Genomic DNA, 19,816 nt, shown 5'->3' with positions numbered 1-19,816 from the left:
TCCTTTGACCAGTCCCGAATCCACCGCCCGTCAAATTTGTTGGGTGCCCCAAGTTCTAGCTTTATGGGAAAGGGAGGGAAAGCTCTCTGTGTCTCCACTTCCTCTACCGCATGTGTCATTTGTACAAACCTGCATGTCCCGTTCCTCTTTCAGTTGTCTGGGCCGGCCACAGAAGGGCAGGGCTTGTGTGTACCCCCTCTGGGGAAGGGGCTCCCCAAGTGGGCAGCGGTCAGCCAGACATCCTGTGCCAGGTTTCCCTCCCATGGAGGGCTCGTAAAGAGAGCACCTTTTCCTCTCCGCGGTCTGATCCTCGGCGACTATTCCTTGTTTTCTGGTTTTGTGTCTCTCCCCTTCCGGGGGGCCGGTTCATTCCTGCAACGATTCTAGTTTTTAGGGCTTGACTGTTGTCGCCGGCTCCGTCAATCAGCTTTCTGAAGCTTTCCTTTGGGAGATCAGCGGAGTCCCCCGTGTGTGTAGCCTGGGTGGTCCTCTGATTGGAATTGTGTCTTGGATCAGTGGGACGCCAAACCTGGGGAGGGGGCTTTCCACCTTGACCTGAAGCTTCTGTTTTCTAGGAAAGATTCTGGTTACCTTTCTTTTTTTATATTTTCATTGCTGTGTATTGCAACGGAGACTCAATCTCAATTCTACACTCTGTGTTGTGTCTCTGCTCCCTGAATTTCTATTAGGCTTCAAGGCTATCTCTTGATAGAGCATTGGAGGCCTTAGATCGTCAGTGTTATTTTTTTGGGATTGTGCCTTCTTCCGCTCTTCCATCTTATTTTTATCAGTTGACTGTCCCTAAACATCTGAGAACTTTTATTTTGGCTGGGTTAAATGCTTTTTTCCATCCACCGTTTTGCTGGGTAGATTCGCGAGTAGTATCTTACTCTGATAGACGGTGTCCTTGTGGATCCGATCCCTGGATGGATAAAAATCAATTGCTTAAAAAAAAAATCACAAAAATTGGATTTAAAAAACATTTAAATCACAATTTAAATCACTAGTCAGAAAGACTGTATTTAAATAATGGTTTTCTACATAAACAGCACTTCTCATCATGAAGTTGTTTCATTTGGGCCACCAGGCCTTGCATTTCTTCGCGGCAGTGTTTGCGTTTTGTACACGTGCCTGCCTTATCCATAGGAAGAGGAATATTAAAATATTCCCAAACTGGGGCTCTTTTACAGCCTGCTGCCATCATAGGTTTTGTCCTCCAGGGAGAGAATCATATGATAAACCTCAGGCTATACCCACAAAGATCCCAAAAATTGTGTTCTACTCAAAAGATTCCCCTTTCATTTTAACCTCTTGCCTCTCCCTCCTCACACTTAGCTCCTTGTTCAGATCTATTCCACTCCAATCAATCGTCTATTCATTGAACTTCTTGAAACTTAGCATTTAAGAGATAAGGGGTTGATTCTGTGTAAGTAGATTTGCAAAGCAGCAATGGGATTAAGATCTTTTTGTATGTTTATTTTATAACATTTTGCCATGAAGGAGAGGCATGTTATCTCTGCAGGCACCAATTCACAGTTTTGAGAACTGCAAAACCAAGCATCTGTGATAGTATGTTCTAGACAGAAAAACTGCCCAAAATAAGCGTACAGAAACCTCTGGAAGAGCACGACATTGAGAATGGATTAATGGAATTTGTTCACCAAAATAATGTAAACAGTGCGTTGATATACAGCCTCATGCTACATAATTAAAAACTAATCCTTATTTCATGATGAATAACCTTTGGAATATAATGTATCTTAAATAGAAAGCTATATTTAGATAGATTTTTCCTCAAAAAGCATTTTATTTAAAAAAAAACCTATTACATTTTTTAAATCCAATTTTTTAATTAAAAAAAGCCCATTGGTTTTTATCCACCCTGATAATAAGGGAAAGCGCTGTCCAGTAGCAGCCAACTTATGGCAGCCCCGTAGGGTTTTCAAGGCAAGAGACATTCAGAGGTGGTTTGCCATTCCCTGCCTCTGCATAGCAACACTGGACTTCCTTGTGTGTGTGTGTGTGTGTGGGGTGTGTGTGTCTCCCATTCAAGTCCTAACCAGGGCTGACCCTGCCTAGCTTCCGAGATCTGATGGGATCGGGCTGTCCTGGACCACGTTAGCTCAGGACCATAGCTTCAATATGAGGGGGGAATTGCAGGGTGGTATTAGGGTGGTTTGTGTTGTCCATTGGATTATTTGAAGTAAAGCAAGGTAGAGCAATTAGCTAATAGCAACGAAGCCCTAAGGACGATGAGGGTGTGGTGGTGTTATCGGTGTGATAAACGCTCCAGTAGTTGTTTGCTTTTGGGCCTAGAATCGGAGGCTCCGGTGGTATCTCTGGGGCCCGCGGAAGTACCCCAGCTCTGTTTGCGTCTATATGTATTGAAGGAGTGATTTTTAGGCGGCTACCTCACCTGGAAAAAAAAATCCCAGCTGAGAAATACGGGATTCAGAGCAAAAACGGAGGAGAACTCCGTTTTTTTGTGCAAACTCTCTTTTTTATTTTCCCTGCACTGTTCTATCATAATAGTAGCTTTCCCTTTTTAGCTGTGGCATGATTCATTGGTCAAACATGCAGCTTAAAATGATGGGTTTATGTAAAGGAAACCACTACGTTGGGCGGACTGGGCCGGGGCGGGGGGACGCTCCCTCACTTTTTCCAGCAGCACATCGATAGCCGCAGCAAGGGCTCCCTGCGTGCACTTGGCCAGTTCTCGAGTGGAGGCTCTTGGAGAGATTGGGCCAAAGACCTCGAACCCACATCTGCCCAAGAAGTGTTCTGGAACTGCTTGTCAGGGGTGTTTTTTTGGCGTGGGCTCGGATTGCTCCTGCCAGTTCCACCCCTTCGTCTTGCCGAGAGGCCCTGCTTGGCCCTGCTTGGCGCTTCCGGCCAGAAGGTGAGGTTGGAAAGGAGAGGTCCCACCTGGCATGCAAAGTATTCCTCCTCCAAAGCACAGAGGTGCCACAGCCTCCCTCAGCAAGCGTGGATCAGCAGTGCTGCTGAGGAAAAAACGAATCCAACCTGGAGCGTGGCCAGAAGGAAGGAAGGAGCTCCCGGCTCTTATGGGGTGCTCCATCATCCCTCGGTTTGGATGGGCTGAGGAAGAACTTGGAATGCGGAAGAAGAGCTGAGAACTTGCTCAGCTTTTTGCTCCACCTGCCATATGCACAGTAATGGGGTGGCCGCAAAGTCTCCACTTTCCCCTCACTCCCCAGGGGGGTTACCAAAAATAAACTAACTCCCACTGCCCACCTCTAGCGCCCCCCTTCTGCCCTCTTACCCCCCTAGGTAATCCCACAGGGCCTCCCCCCCGCCCGGGGGTGGTACTGCCCACTTTGGGAACCACTGCTCTAGATGGAAGAGAGGAGAAAGAGAGCTTATTCCTTATGCCCTGAGAATTTATAATCTACACTGGGGAGTAATGTTATTTTTTGGTGATCGTATGTTATTTTGATTTGGTCAAATGACTGTAAATTAAAGACTGATTGATACACTGGGGAGTCTACACCATTGAGGGGTCATTCAGATCTTCCATCTTCAAGAGAATACCTTCTAGCAATCTGGCTGTTTCCCTCTCTGTCCCTTCGGGTGCCACCTTCCAGCAGGGCATGAGGTGGCAAAACATTATCCTGCTTCAGCCGGAGTCGTTGGCATAACCGAGGGCTTGAGCGCCCCTGCCCTCAGCTCCCTCCTTCCTGCCAGCTGTGAGTTTGCAGCTGGCTTCCTGAGTGTGCACAGAGTGTAGTCACAATAATATTTGGGGTGAAGTCTTGGTTGGAGGACATTTCTCTATGGATGCCAAACTGGGAATCTGCAGCAGGAGCGGGAAATCGGCAAAAATTGCTCTTCCGTCCTTTGGAAATAGAAAAGCCCCTTCCTTCTGTCGGAGGAGCTTGCGCTGTGCTGGCAGGATGTCACTGTAGGATCCAAGCCTATAAATGCAGGCGATTTATAGCCTGCATCTTTGCAGTTTGCATGTGGGACTTCCAATAAAAAAAGTTTGCAAATGAGGATAAACCACATCACAGACGTTGTTAAAGCTCCGCAGTAAGCGAAATCATAAAACCAGCGCTAAAATCGATCAAAACCATTGCAGAAATGACCGTACAATTAAGAAGGTGCAATTAAGGATCCATAAAACTGCAGTAGCATTAAAATCTCTGGCCTGGATGGTCCAGGCAGGTCCGGTTTCATCAGAGCTCGAAAGCTAAGCAGGGTCGGCCCCACTTAGCCCTTGGGTGGGAGACCACCAAGGAATAACCGGGGCGCTATGCAGAGGCAGAGCCAGGGCCCACCACCTCCAAACATCTCTTGCCTTGAAAGCCCAAGGCACAAAGCAAAATGTTCAAAGTGTCACACCAAAGCCAGCCACTGATGATGCAGCTGGGTGCCGGAGACCCATAAAAAGAATGGGGCGGGGGGGGGGACCATGGGGATGGGCGGGTGGTTAAGGCTGCTGTCCTACTCTGATCCTGCCCCGAGCCCATCGAGTAATTTTTGTGGCACTTTCGGTTCCTTCGTGCTGAGTGTTTCCTGTTTAAATATAGTGTAATTTTAAAGCTCTATTTTTACATCTGTTTGCATAAAAGTAACATGCTGGGAACGCTGGTAGCAGAAGTGCATGAGCAGGGAAGGGCCCGCACCGCCACCACCGTCAAAACGAACGGCGAGAGGGGAGAGATTCCTACATCCCTCTCCCCAAAAAAGGGCAACCTGGCCCACTTGTCTGGCCCCCTCCCCTTTCCCCCTCCTCTTCTATTTCAGTGCTTCAGGGCTGGCTTCGAAGAGCCTCTATTTTTAAAGGCCACCTTTTAATATTTCTGTTCCTTTCATATCGTTTTGTATTGTGTCTTTTTATGCCAATAAAGGAGCGATTGATTGATTGAAGCAGGCTGTTGTGTGGAACCAGCGTGGTGTAGTGGTTAAGAGCGGTGGTTTGGAGCGATGGACTCTGACCTGGAGAACCGGGTTTGGTTCCCCACTCCTCCACATGAAGCCAGCTGGGGGACCTTGGGCTAGTCACGACTCTCTCAGCCCCACCTACCTCACAGGGTGTCTGTTGTGGGGAGGGGAAGGGACTTATTTTATTTCTATCCTGCTTTTCTCTCTTAATGGGTACCCAAAGGGGTTTGCATCATTCTCCTCTGTTTTATCCTCACACCAACCCTGTGAGGCAGATTAGGCTGGGAATGTGCGACTGGCCCAAGGTCACTCAGCAAGTTTCCATGGCGCGAGTGGGGATTTGAATCTGGGTCCTCCCAGGTCCTATTCCCACACGTTAGCCACCACGCCACGCTGATTATTACAGTATTGTTATTTGACTAGTATTATGTGTTTTTGACTGTTTGTAGCGGATCCCGTGAACTTATTTACCATTACAGCCGAGAGTGTGTTTGACGTAGGGACGTTGCATCTTGCTGCTTTGCCTCTTTTTAATAAATACTGTTTTTATTTTTCAAACATATAAAACAAAACATACAAACGTACACATCAAATTCTTACATTATAATGGAACTTCCTTTATTACTTGAACGTGAATCAGACCTTTGGTCCATCAAAGTCAGTATTGTCTACTCAGACCGGCAGCGGCTCTCCAGGGTCTCAGGCAGAGAAGGGTCTTTCACATCACTTCCTTGCCTGGTCCCTTTAACGGGAGATGCCGGGGATTGACCTGGGACCTTCTGCATGCCAAGGAGAGGCTCTACCACTGAGCCACGGCCCCTCCCCAACTTGCATTTTATTATACCTTCTTTGAATATTATATTTGCATTTCTTACTTAAATTCTTAGATTCTGTTATTTTTATTAGTTCAGCTATATGCTCAAAAATTACTTTCCATTTTTCGTAAAAATCAGAGGTGGATCTGTTATCCACTAAAGAAGTTAACTTAGCTGTGGTTGCATATTCTGCTACTCTGCTTGTCCACTCAGTTACATCTGGGTTTGCTGCTCGGCTTTTGTTCTTACTGGCTGGTTTTTCTTACCTTTTGAAGTTCCTGAGCAGCCGGGTTTTAATGTTTTTGTTGTACGTAAATAATCTTGGATCTCCCCAGAACAACAACGGCATGAATTTCCGTAGTGAAGCCAGGCACTGGTCTGTGCCGGCTGCCGTGCTGCGGGGATCACAAGAGGGAGGGCACCTTGGCCATCTTCTGGGCATGGAGTAGGGGGTCACTGGGGATGTGGGGGGGGAGGTAGTTGTAAATTTCCTGCATTGTGCAGGGGGGCTGGACTAGATGTCCCTGGCGGTCCCTTCCAACTCTAGGATTCTATGATTCTTGGCTCTAGGGAAGCTGGGGGAAATGTTCCCCTCAACGGTGCTGCTGGACATCAACTTAGTTTTGCTGCTGCAGGCCCACCCCTCTGGGGTTCTCGCTTCAAAAGGCCTGCCGAACGAATGAGGATGGGCCAGCAGGAAGTGGTTCTCCCCACCCCCCCACCGGCTTCATGCTCAGGCCTGGTCTGAAGCGTCTGGTTTCAGCCAGTACAGCCTGGGACAGGGAATGGGGAAGGCTGCCTCCTACCTGTGTTTGCAGTCCACCTCTGCGGGGGTCATCTGCTGAAGCTGGAGGCTGAGAGATTCCAATCAGAAAAAAGGAAGTATTTATTCACACAATGCAGAGTTAAATGGTGGAACTCCCTGCCCCAGGATGTGGTGATGGCTGCCGACTTGGAAGGCTTTAAGAGGGGAGCGGACATATTCATGGAGGAGAGGGGTATTCATGGCTATTAGTTAAAATGGATTAGTTAAGAGGGGAGCAGACATATTCATGGAGGAAAGGGGTATTCATGGCTATTAGTTAAAATGGATACTAGTCATTCTGCATACCTTTTCTCTAAAGTATCAGAGGAGCATGCCTATAATATTAGGTGCTGTGGAACACAGGCAGGTTGGTGCTGCTGCACTCGTCTTGTTTGGGGGCTTCCTGGAGGCACCTGGCTGGCCGCTGTGTGAACAGACTGCTGGACTTGATGGGCCTGGGTCTGATCCAGCAGGGCTTTCCTTATGTTCTTATGTAGGACAGGGCTACCCATGGTTACTAGTCAAAATGAATACTAGTCATGATGCAAACCTATTCCCTCCAGGATCAGAGGAGCAGGCCTATGGCATTAAGTGCTGTGGAACACAGGGTGAATAATGCTGCTACAGTCTGTCTTGTTTGTGGGCTTCCTGGAGGCACCTGGTTGGCCTCTGTGTGAACAGACTGCTGGACTTGATGGGCCTGGGTCTGACCCTGCAGGGTTTTTCTTATGAAGTTCTAAGGTTTGAAGAGAGGAGTGGACCTGTTCATAGAGGAGAGAGCAACCCATGGCTACTAGTCAAAATGGCTACTAGTCATGATGCATCCCTATTCTCTCCAGGATCAGAGGAGCAGGCCTATTACCTTAGGTGCTGTGGAACACAGGCAGTGCTGCTGCAGTCGTCTTGTTTGGGGGCTTCCTAGAGGCACCTGGTTGGCCTCTGTGTGGACAGACTACTGGACTTGATGGGCCTGGCTCTGGTCCAGCAGGGCTTTTCTTATGGCAATTGTGGCCCCCATTCCCAATCTCAGGTGCCCTTGGAAGGCAATCCTGTTCTCTTGGACATTTATGGGAAAATTTTGTTCCGCCGCTCCCTGTCCATTGATTGTGGGTTTGCTGAAGTTCTTGGGACTGTCCATTGCTTTCTGCCACCTGCTGATTTAATTTATATTTTGCCCTTATGATGATTTATGTTGTCCGTTGCCGGGGGTGTGTGTGGCTACGATGGCGTGTGAGTGTGCTTCCAATGTGTTTGTGAGTTAAGTGTCATCAAGTCGCTTCCAACTCATGGTGACCTTATGAATCAATGTCCTCCAAAATGTCCTGTCTTTGACAGCCTTGCTCAGATCTTTCAAACTGAAGGCTGTGGCTTCCTTTATTGAGTATATCCATCTCTTGTTGGGTCTTCCTCTTTTCCTATCATGACTGTCTTTTCTAGTGACTCTTGTCTTCTCGTAACGTGACCAAAATATGACAGCCTCAGTTTAGTCATTTTAGCTTCTAGGGTCAGTTTAGGCTTGATTTGATCTATAACCCACTGATTTGTTTTTTGGGCAGTCCACGGTATCCGTAATAACACTCTCTTCCAACACCACATTTCAAAGGAATCGACTTTCTTCCTATCAGCTTTCTTCATTGACCAGCTCTCACACCCATACATAGTAATAGGGAAGACGATGGCATGAATTAACTTGATCTTGGTAGCCAGTGACACATCCTTACAATACATCTACAAAAAGCTCAACTTTTTCGATAGGTTGTGCTTTTTTGCAAACTGGACTGGGCGGCTGTGCATCGCCTGCTTTGTCCGCCCCAGCGGGCCCCACCCATTTTCTAAAAATGCTTGGTGGACACCAGAAAAGGCAGCGCGGGCCCCAGGGTGCCTACGAGCATCATGTCGGGGGACTCTTGCTGTAGATGTCTTGCCTTTCTTGCTAAGGAGAATACCTCTTTTTACCTGCCTCAGATGACTCAGTTGTTGTCGTTTTTAAAAAATATATATTTTTAAATATGGGATACAGAAATTAAAGAGGGGATTTTAGGTGGGGAAACAAAAGGAAAAAATCATAAACATAGCAAGGTAAAACAACCACCTGAAGCATTATTATTGGAGTCCCTGCTATTTTTGCTGCTAGGATATTTTCTATCAATGTTAAAAATTATTACTAAACAGAAATATAAATTCTGCCTTTTTAAACCAGCTACTATATCAGTTTGAATTTTCAATACAATACCATGTGGTTATTTTTTTAAAAAAACTTTTCTACCTTTCCGCATCTGCAATTATACCTAACTATAACGAAGCTACTGTTGAATATGTCTCATACATTATTTCAATTCAATTACATGTCTTTGCTTACTTCACATATCCCCTTTATCGCTTGATAAATTCTCATTTTCTTAATATGATATTCATATTATGTTTCCTTGTTTTACCTCTGTATATTACTAATTCTTAATAATAGTGTCCTCATATTAGTTATCTTAAGCAAATTATCAATCTATTCAGAGATGACTCAGTTGTTGTCGGCGGCTGCGCTTCCTCCATCCCGCCTGTGCCGCCGGGGCCTCTGCCAGCTGCCAGTCACCAGATATCGTCGCCCAGCTGCCTGCCGGAGGCTGTGGGTGGCCAGGTAGCCTCCCCGGGCAAGGCTGATCAGAAGAGAGGCGAGCGGAGAGTCGCAAGCAGAAGTGAGTGGACAGGGGAGAAAGTGGCACTCCTTCTAGGGAGGACGCCTCTGCAGCTGCTGCCGGTGCAGGGAAGTTAATTTGAGGCTCTGTTTGCCCCCAAAATAGAAATTCCGTCACGGTGAGGCGGACGGGGCAGCTTTCCACTTGGGGCAACGGAGGATGTGGTTGCAGGTGAGCGGTGCCGTGACCTCTGAGCCAGTTTGCCTGGCCTGTTGCGCCACTCGGAGAGATGAGACAGGCACTTGGCAACTGGTTCGTGGTTGGAGGGGGGCAGAATGGCCGATTCACCGGAGCTGTGGGGGAAAGAAGCGTTCGTTGGTCCTTTGGGATGCGTCCGCTTCTCTCCCAGTCAAGCCATTTAACTGTACGTGTACGTAGAATTGTTTGTATTGTTGTTGACTCTGCCGGTGGACCGATGAAGCTTTATGCGCAAACGGAGGAAGTGTGATATCCGAAAACTCCGTCCCCTGATTCTTGATATTTATACTTACCGGTGATCCAGAGCTGATCTCCTGTAAGTGAAAAGAAAAAAGATATTTCATTTGAAGAAGAAAGCAACTTCTCGGTGGTCAGACCAGAACCAACGGGTTGAAATTAAATCAAAAGAGTTTCCGTCTAGACATTAGGAAGTACTTTCTAACAGTCAGAGCGATTCCTCAGTGGAACAGGCTTCCTCGGGAGGTGGTGAGCACTCCTTCCCTGGAGGTTTTTAAGCAGAGGCTAGATGGCCATCCGTTAGCAATGCTGATTCTATGACCTTAGGCAGATCATGAGAGGGAGGGCATCTTGGCCATCTTCTGGGTCACTGGGGGTGTGGGGGGGGGAGATAGTTGTGAATTTCCTGCATTGTGCAGGGGGTTGGACTAGATGACCCTGGTGGTCCCTTCCAACTCTATGATTCTATGATTGACTCTATTCCCTGTTGCTTATTTGGATTTTGGACTAGTGATATATTTTGCCCATTTGAGGGCAGTTGAGCTGGTTTGCTATTTAATGTTATATTGTTATCTATTCTGTGACCTATTTGAATCTGTTACCATTGTAATAATTAGAGATTAGCCAGCGTGCTTTTGTGTTCTGTAGAGTCTCTCCCAGCAAGAGCAGCCAAGGGTCCAGTGGTACCTTTTTCTGGTTGAATTCTATAAAGATAGAATTAAGGAAGATCTGAACACACTGGAAAAGTGGGCGGATGTGAACAAGGTGCAATTCAACAAGTATAAGTGCCGAGTTCTATATCTGGGTAACAAAAATGGGGGACATGTATACTGGATGGGGGATATGCTTCTGGGTAGCAGTGTGTGTGAACAAGATCTTGGGGTATGGTGGATCGTAAGTTAAATATGAGCAGCCAATGTGATGCAGTGACAAAAAAGGCTAATGCAGTCTTGGGGTGCATGAACATAGGCATAACATCCAAATCGCAAGATGTCATAGTCCCGCTGTACACTGCATAGGTCGGGCCACACCTGGAGTATCGTGTGCAGTTCTGGAGGCCTCAATTCAAAAAAGATGTGAACAGAATCGAGTGGGAGCAGAGGAGAGCGACGAGGATGATCAGGGGCCTGGAGATCAAGCCCTACAAGGAAAGGCGGGGGGAACTAGGCATGTTCAGTCTGGAGAAGAGGAGGTTGAGGGGGGACAGGATTGCTATCTTTAAGTGTTTGAAGGGCTCTCAGAGGAGGGCAGGGGGCTTCTCCTCTTGCCAGCAGAGGAAAGGACTCGCAATAATGGGTTTAAATCAAAGGTGGAAAGGTACCGGCTGGATATGAGGATTTTTTTTCACAGTAAGAGTTGTTCAGCAGTGGACTCAGCTACCTAGGGAGGTGGTGAGCTTTCCCTCACTGGCGGTCTTTAAGCAGAGGCTGCACAAGCACTTGTCAGGGATGCTCTAGGTTGATCCTGCATTAAGCAGGGGGTTGGACTAGATGGCCTGTATGGCCCCTTCCAGTTGTATGATTTTATGATTCCCCTCCCCTGTCTCCCAGGATATCTCCCCTACCTTCCTCCCTTTGCTGCTCACACCTCGGCCTCTTCAGCCGGCCTTTCCCCCATCCTCTGGCACCCACCCCCTTCCCCGCCCCAGACAGAGCCCACTCTCCCCCAGAGCTCCGCCGCCCCCCTGCTGGGACCGGCCTCTGACGCTCTTCTTCCTTGTTTGCAGGTGACAGAGCCCAGCGCAGCGAGCCGGGCCGGCATGCCGAGGCAGGGCGTGGGCCAGGATGAGTTCAAAAGACGCCGGCGGTGCCGTGTGCCAAGATGGGGCGTCCTATAACCTCCACATTTACCCCCAGCTCTCAACGGAGAGCACCTCCTGCTGCCGGGTGACTGCCACCAAGGACGCCACCACCGCCGATGTCATTCGGGATGCCATTGGCGCCTTGAAGCTGGACGTGTCGAAGCACTACGTGCTGGTGGAGGTGAAGGAGTCCGGGGGGGAGGAATGGGTGCTGGATGGGAGCGACTCCCCCGTCCACCGGGTCCTGCTGTGGCCCCGCAGGGCCCGGGACGACCACCCCCAGCGAGAGGGCTACTACTTCCTCCTGCAAGAGCGGAACGCCGACGGGACCATCAAGTACTTCCACATGCAGCTGGCCTCGGAGGGGGAGCCGGAGGGGGAGGAGGCGGCCGCCCGGCGGCTGGCTGAGAGGGGCTTCCTCCCCTGGCAGCAGGAGGACTTCAACGACTTGTGCAACCTGCCCAGCCTGACGGAGACCACGCTGCTGGAGAACCTCAAGCGGCGCTTCCTGAAGCAGAAGATCTACACCTACGTGGGGAGCATCCTCATCGCCATCAACCCCTTCCAGTTCCTGCCCATCTACAACCCCAAGTACGTCCAGCTCTACGAGAACCACCAGCTGGGCAAGCTGGAGCCCCACATCTTCGCCATCGCCGACGTGGCCTACCACACCATGCTCAAGAAGCGCCTCAACCAGTGCATCGTCATCTCCGGGGAGAGCGGCTCCGGGAAGACGCAGAGCACCAACTTCCTAATCCACTGCCTCACGGCCCTCAGCCAGAAGGGCTACGCCAGCGGGGTGGAGAGAACCATCCTGGGAGCGGGGCCCGTGCTGGAGGTAACGCCTCGCGTTTGAAATCTCTCTTGCGCTGCCTTTTCTCAAGGAGGAGGTTGGAGCCAGCATGGTGTAGTGGTTAAGAGCGGTGGTTTGGGGTGGGGTTGGTTTCCCCACTCCTCCATATGAAGCCAGCTGGGTGACCTTGGGCTAGTCACAGCTCTCTTAGAACTCTCTCAGCCTCACCTACCTCACAGGGTGGCTGCCATTTTAGAGCGCAGCATTACCGGTAAAGGGAATTTCTTATTGACCCTCGGCTTATACGCGGGTCAATAGGAAATTCCCTTTTCTGGCCTCAAATTTGGGGGGGTCGGCTTATACTCGGGTCGGCTTATACCCGAGTATATATGGTACTCACATTGAATCTCATTTGCCATTTTAATGCCCATTCTTCCAGTATGCAGAGATCCTTCTGGAGCTCTTCACAGTCCGGTTTTGTTTTAACCGCCCTAAATAATTTGGTGTCATCTGCAAACTTGGCTACTTCACTGTTTAACCCCAACTCCTGGTCATTGATGAACAGGTTGAAAAGCACCAGTCCCAACACAGATCCCTCAGGCACCCACTGCTCACATCCTGCCATTGTGAGAACTGACCATTGATTCCTACTCTCTGCTTCCTATTTTTCAGTCAGCTCTCAATCCATAAGAGGACTTGTCCTCTTATCCCGTGACTATGAAGTTTGCTTAGCAGTCTTTGGTGGGGGACTTTGTCAAAAGCTTTTTGGAAATCCAAATACACAATATCCACAGGCTCATTCCTGTCCACATACTTATTTATTGACACTTTCAAAAAACTAATAGGTTAGTGAGACAGGACCTACCCTTACAGAAGCCATGTTGGGTTTTGCCCAGCAGACCTTGCCCTTCTATATGCTTGACAATTCTATCTTTAATAATGCTTTCCACTAATTTACCCGGAACAGACGTTAAGCTAACTGGCCTGTAATTTCCTGGGTCCCCCCTGGAACCTTTTTTTATAAATGGGTGTTACATTGGCCATTCTCCAGTCCTCTGGTACAGAGGCTGATCGAAAGGACATATTACATATCTTTGTTAGAAGTTCAGCAATTTCCCATTTGAGTTCTTGAAGAACTCTAGGATGAATACCGTCTGGCCCCTGTGACTTGTTAGTTTGCAGTTTGTCTAGACGTTCTAGGACTTCCTGCCTTGTTACCACTATTTGCCTCAGTTCCTCATTTTCCCCTCTCCAAAATCTCTATTCAGGAGAAGGAATCTGCCCTGTATCTTTAACAGTGAAGACAGATGAGAAGAATTCATTTAGTTTTTCAGCAATCGCTTTATCCTCCCTTAGAGTTCCTTTACTCTCATTGTATTCAAATGGTCCAACCGCTTCCCTAGCTGGTTTCCTACTCTTAATATTCTTACAGAATTTCTTATTGTTTGTTTTGATGTGTTTAGCAATAAGCCCCTCAAAAAAATTTTTGCATCTCTACTTATCTGCTTGCATTTCCTTTGTGCAAGTTTGTGTTTGCTGTTGTTCGCCTCGTTTGGCCAAACCTTCCAGTCTCTGAAGGAAGACTTTTTTTCTCTACCGTATATACTCGCGTATAAGCCGAGTTTTTCAGCCCAAAAAAAGGGCTGAAAAAGCCGAACTCGGCTTATACGCGGGTCAATACGGTAGAGGAGGGAGGGGGGAACTTACCGCCATCACCGCCGCCATCGCCGCTGGCCCGCGCACCTTTCCCCAGCCGGCAGCAACCTTCCTGGGCCGGCAGGAGACCCCTGCAGGCCGCGCCACCGCCGCGCCCATGCGCCTTCCTCCTGCCGGCAGCGGCCTGGAGGGGCCTCCTGCCGGCCCAGGAAGGTCCTGCCGCCGCCGCCGATTCGCCGCCTCTCCCGGTGAGTACGGGGTTCAGGGGCTCTTCCCCCTCCCCCCCTTGGATGGCAGTGGGGTCGGGGTGGGTCGGGAGGGCCCGGGAGGTCGGCGGGAGGGCGACCTGGGGCAGGGGCGAGATCATCCCTGCGCTCTAAAATGGCGGCCGCCATTTTAGAGCGCAGCATTGCGGTAAAGGGAATTTCTTATTGACCCTCGGCTTATACGCGGGTCAATAAGAAAGTCCCTTTTCTGGCCTCAAATTTGGGGGGGTCGGCTTATACTCGGGTCGGCTTATACCCGAGTATATACGGTAATTGCTTCCTTCACCTTACCCGTTAGCCATGGTGGTGACCTCTTGGACTTATTACTACCTTTCCTGACCTGCGGTATACAAGCTAGCTGAGCCTCTAGTAATGTGGACTTGAGTAACCCCCAAGCCTTTTCCAGAGATTTAACCCTCCTAACTGTTCCTTTCAACTTCCTCTTTACCAGTTTTCTCATTTTAGAGAAGTTCCCTCTTTTAAAGTCAAAGGTAATTGTGTGAGATTTCCCAGTCACTTTCCCACTTGCATATAAATTAAATTTGATGCCATTGTGATCACTATTGCCAACTGGCTCAACTATATCCACATCCCGCACTAAGTCACTGGCAGCACCACAGAGTATTAAATTTAGGATTGCCTCCCCTCTGGTTGGGTCTGTGACCAACTGTTTGAGGGCACAGTCATTTAGGATGTCTAAAATTTTTATCTCTTTGGCTTGACATACATTTATCTAGTCAATATGAGGGAAGTTGAAGTCTCCCATTATTACTACTTCATCACCTTTACATGCTTCCCTAATTTCATTCTCCATCTCAAGATCACCCTGAGCCATTTGGTCAGGGGGCCGATAGAACGTCCCCAGTACTAAATCTCCTTTGGGGCCCGGAATCATCACCCATAAGGATTCTGTGGACGAGTCTACCCTTTTTATGGTCTCTAGCTTATTAGACACTATGCCTTCCTTGATATACATAGCAACACCCCCTCCAATATGCCTTTCCCTGTCATTTCTATATAGTTTGTAACCAGGGATGACTGTATCCCACTAGTTCTCTCCCCTCCACCAGGTTTCTGTAATGCTCACTATCTCCATGTTTTCTCTTAAAACCATGCACTCTAATTCCCCCATTTTTGCTTGGAGGCTTCTAGCATTCGCAAACAAACACCTCCACCCTGTTTCTCTCTTTCGATTTGCCTGGCATGTGCCTTTGGGTATCTTTAAGTGGCTATCCCTCTTTTTTCCCCCATTCCCTTTCATGTCCAAGTAATTCCTATGTGGGCAATCTGAAGCAATTTTCCCTTTGTCCGTATGCACTGAGTTTGCCCGAACCGGATGCTTCTCAGTCTCAGCTCCTGTCGGCTTTCCCCCCAGGTGCTCTGCCACCTTTTTTATATTACGTGCCAGCAGTCTGGTTCCATCCTGGTTCAAGTGGAGCCCATCCCTTTTGTATAGGCCCGGCTTGTCCCAAAATGTTGCCCAGTTCCTTACAAATCTAAAGCCCTCTTCCCTGCACCACCGTCTCATCCACTATTTCATCCCCAGAGTCCTTAGTCACCTCAGCTCATCCAGTTGAGCTACCTTGGCCTCAAGGAAGTGAACTTGCTTCCTGAGAGCCAGGAGCTCCCTGCACCGAGCACACACCCACGACTTCTGTCCAGCAGGCAGATAATCATACATGTGACACTCCATGCAGCACACTGGATAGCCCCCGACCCCTGCTGGCTTTCTAACTTCATAACAGGTATTTAATTAATTAATTATTATATTATTCTTTGGTGTTGTAACCCTGCCCTTTACTCTCTTGCACTCTTCCTGTACCAAATAAGAACTGAGTGCCGAAGTTCCTTGCCCTGCAGCTATCTGCTGCTAATTCACATAGATATTCAAGTTGCTCGGTACTCCAACTGGATGGAGAGAGTTACTCTGCCAAGATAACAAGATTTTATACTCACCCTACAGATCCCCAGTCATGATCCACACGGCAAGAGCTCTTGTGCTCTCGCCCTTCGGCTCGTACCTCTGGCGAGCAGGAGCCTTGGAATTTAAATGCTCACAGCCTCCACCTCTCACACACAAGCTCCAATCACAACAACCCCACTTAACAAGGTAACAATCAAGCTTTCAGGCAGCAATCAACCTTTATCACCCACCGGCACAACAATCACAACCCTCTCCCAGCAAACCTCAATTAAATTCTCAGTTTAGTTAGGCTTCCCAGTGTTTTAAAAAAGGCAAAGTTTAAACTTACCCCTGCCTGTAGTCCCCAGCTCAGCTCAGCTGAATCAAAATGCAGCCTGGATCAGGGTGAATTAATCTGTAGCGTGGGTCTAAAGATACTGGCCTTCTTTGCAGAGTGACGGCCGGGAAAGGGCTGCTCGTTCCTGCCACTGTCACGGCAGCTGCTGACCCCCTTTTGCCATCCCCACATCCTACATGTGGGGCTGTGTTTGAGGGAAAGTTGCTTGCCAAAGAAGACCTCCTGATGATTCTATGACCTTAGGCAGATGATGAGAAGGAGGGCATCTTGGCCATCTTCAGGGCGTGGAGTAGGGGGTCACTGGGGGCATGGGGGGTAGTTGTGAATTTCCTGCATTGTGCAGGGTCATAGATGACCCTGGTGGTCCCTTCCAGCTCTATGGTTCTATGAGGTGGCAGCAGGGCTGGGGTCAGGTACTTCCCGAGGCCTGGCTCGGTCCCCCTTCGCCCTGGTGCTGCCGTCTTTAACACTTGTTCTCCTTAGGCACCTGTCTGCAGATGGAGAATGGCAGGAGAGCTGCTGTGTGTGTGTGCGAGGGGGTCTTTTTCTGTTTGCCTTAAATTAGTGAAGCTCTGACTTGGCCTGGGCTTGGGCCAGGATGCTTTGGCACATCTGCATATCTTGTTTTTTCCCCATTCTCTGTTGGAAAGCAGAAGTGCCTTTTATCTCCAGACTTAGGAACTCTTTTGAGTTTGCATTTGTGGCTTCTAACCTCAAACAGGAAGAGGCGGCTGTGACGACCGCCTGCCTTGGGGATCAGCTGATTGCGCTGCTGCCCGCGCGGTTATCTTCTTCCGGCGGCAGGGGGAGAAGAAGCCCCGCCCTTAAACGAAGGCATGTGGGAATGAGCAAAACACATCTCGGGTCAACTGCTGGAGCAGAGACTCCATGGCTAAAATTAAATATGGTAGTGGATCGCTCAATGAAGACGTCAACCCAGTGTGCGGCTGCTGTAAAAAAAGGCACATTTCATGCTGGCCATAATTAGACGAGGAATAGAGAATAAAGCTGGTGCTGTCACACTGCCCTTGTACAAATCTATGGTGAGAACACACTTGGAATACCGTGTACAGTTCTGGTCACCACACCTAAAAAAGGATATTGCAGAGATTGAGAAGGTGCAGAAAAGAGCAACCAAAATTACCAGGGGATTAGAGCAACGGCCCTATGAAGAGTGGTTAAAACGCTTAGGGCTGTTTAGCTTGGAAAGAAGGCAGTTAAGGGGAGACATGATAGAGGTCTATAAAATTATGCATGGCTTGGAGAGAGGGGACAGGGAGAAGCTTTTCTTCTCTCATAAAACTAGAATGTGGGGTCATCTGCTGAAGTTGGAGGGTGAGAGATTTGAAACAGACAAAAGGATGTATTTCTTCACACAACACATAGTTAAATGGTAAAACTTCCTGCCCCAGGATGTGGTGATGGCTGCCAACTTGGAAGGCTTTAAAAGGGGAATTGACATGTTCATGGAGGAGAGGGGGCTATCCATGGCTACTAGTCAAACTGGATACTAGTCATGATGCATACCTATTCTCTCCAGGATCAGAGGAGCAGGCCAATTCTATTAGGTGTTTTGGAACACAGGCAGGATGGTTCTGCTGCAGTTGTCTTGTTTGTGGGCTTCCTAGAGGCACCTGCTTGGCCACTGTGTGAACAGATTGCTGGACTTGATGGGCCTGGGTCTGATCCAGCAGGGGCTTTCTTCTGTTCTTATGTAAATTTTGGCTCCCAAGTTGTGTTCCCAGGGATCAGTGCCTTCTGAATAGATGCATATGGCACATGAAAGCTGTTCAGCCCATTTAAAAAGTTTTGGCTGGCTTAGCTGAACCAATGGCTAGTGGGGAGGGTGGAATTTGGGGCCTCTCCCGTTCTCCTTTTCGGGGGCTCAGGTGAGTGCGTGGGGGTGTGTGTGTTTTGGAGCCGTCTCACAGGCAGCAGGACAGCTGGAAAGACCCTATGGTGAGATGTGTGTGGGAGGTGGGGTTGAATTTAGTCATCACCAGCCCAAAGGCCAAGTTGCAGAGGGCTGCGAAGGGAGCGCAGGTGGTGCACCAGCTAAATGTGAGCCGGGGTGGCGGGTGCTGCTGCTGGCCCACAGGGAAAACAGCCGGGAAGGGGGGCTGGCTGGGGGAGCCGCTCCAAACCAGAGAACGGGGCAAAAAAATCAAAGCTGGTGAAGGAGAGGGCCTTGCTTGCAACATGAGTGTGCACATGTGCAAAGCAAGGCCAGCGGTGAAACGGTGCATTGTTTTGCAGTCTCTTCCTTTGAAATGCACCACTGCCAGCAGCAAGGTCGAGAATTAAAGAGAGTGAATAACTGAGTGAAAAATCAGCAATTTCCCCCCTCCAGGCCAAACCAGAAAAACTGAACAATCGGCGTGAGTTGAATAGAAGAGCTTCCATCAGGCACCTTCCCTTCCTCTCCCCACAACAGACACCCTGTGAGGTTGGTGGGGCCAAGAAAGCTGTGACTAGCCCATGGTCACCCAGCTGGCTTCGTGTGTAGGAAGTAGGGAAACCAACCCGGTTCACCAGATTAGCCTCCGCCGCTCATGTGGAGGAGTGGGGAGTGAAACCCGGTTCTCCAGATCAGATTCCACCACTCCAAACCACCGCTCTTAACCACTGGCTCTTGGATTGGAAACCACTAAGGAAGTCCTGGGTTGCTATGCAGAGGCAGGCAATGGCAGACCACCTCTGAACATCTCTTGCCTTGACCTGGACTGGGCAGGCTCAGCCAATCCCATCAGATCTTGGATGCTAAGCAGGGTCCGCCCTGGTTAGTTCTTGGATGGGAGACCACCGAGGAAGTCCAGGGCTGCTACGCAGAGGCAGGCATTGGCAAAACACCCCTGAACGTCTCTGGCCTTGAAAACCCCACAGGGTCGTCGTCAGCCAGCTGTGACTTGACGGCACTTTCACGCCAGGAACTCAGCCTGGCCTGGAAAGCCCAAGGTTGTTGATGAAGCCCGGCTCTACCCCGGCACTGGATTTGGAGCCGCTGCGGCTCCAGCAGGGCTCGGAGCTTGCGTATCTCCCGCTTTGCCAACACACGTTGCAATTACACTAGAGCAGGGGTGTGGGACTCATCTGTTCTGACGGCTGGATATGACATAAATGTCACTTGGTCGGGCCGGGCCATGCCTCGCCAGCCCAGATTGACCATGTGTACCAGCCCGCAGCGGGCTCACCAGCTCAGATCAGGAGTGGGGCGGGGGGGGGGGGGCTTCCTCGGCTGGTTTGCGGGCCAGATAAGAGCTCTCAAGGGGTCAGATCTGGCCTACCAGCCTTATGTTTGACACCCCTGCACTAGGGTGTCTTCAGGCTGTGTAGGCATAAGGGCATGCTTGTCACGCATGAACACATGAAGCTGCCTTATACTGAATCAG

General features: G+C 49.3%; 1 protein-coding gene across 1 annotated transcript in view; it reads left to right on the top strand.

Moving 5' to 3' along the window:
* Positions 1-11,379: 11,379 nt before the first annotated feature.
* The window catches only part of MYO9B (myosin IXB), a 63,265-nt gene continuing 54,828 nt past the window's right edge, over positions 11,380-19,816 (top strand). The window contains exon 1 of the mRNA XM_056867575.1: positions 11,380-12,289. Within this exon, the coding sequence (XP_056723553.1) occupies positions 11,435-12,289 (855 nt within the window). The 5' untranslated portion in view covers positions 11,380-11,434. The remainder of the gene's footprint in view (positions 12,290-19,816) is intronic.

Source organism: Euleptes europaea, chromosome 2, assembly GCF_029931775.1.
Source record: "Euleptes europaea isolate rEulEur1 chromosome 2, rEulEur1.hap1, whole genome shotgun sequence".
Lineage (NCBI taxonomy): Eukaryota > Metazoa > Chordata > Lepidosauria > Squamata > Sphaerodactylidae > Euleptes > Euleptes europaea.
Note: the sequence above shows the minus strand (reverse complement) of the source record. Positions and strands in the feature narration are given on the sequence as shown.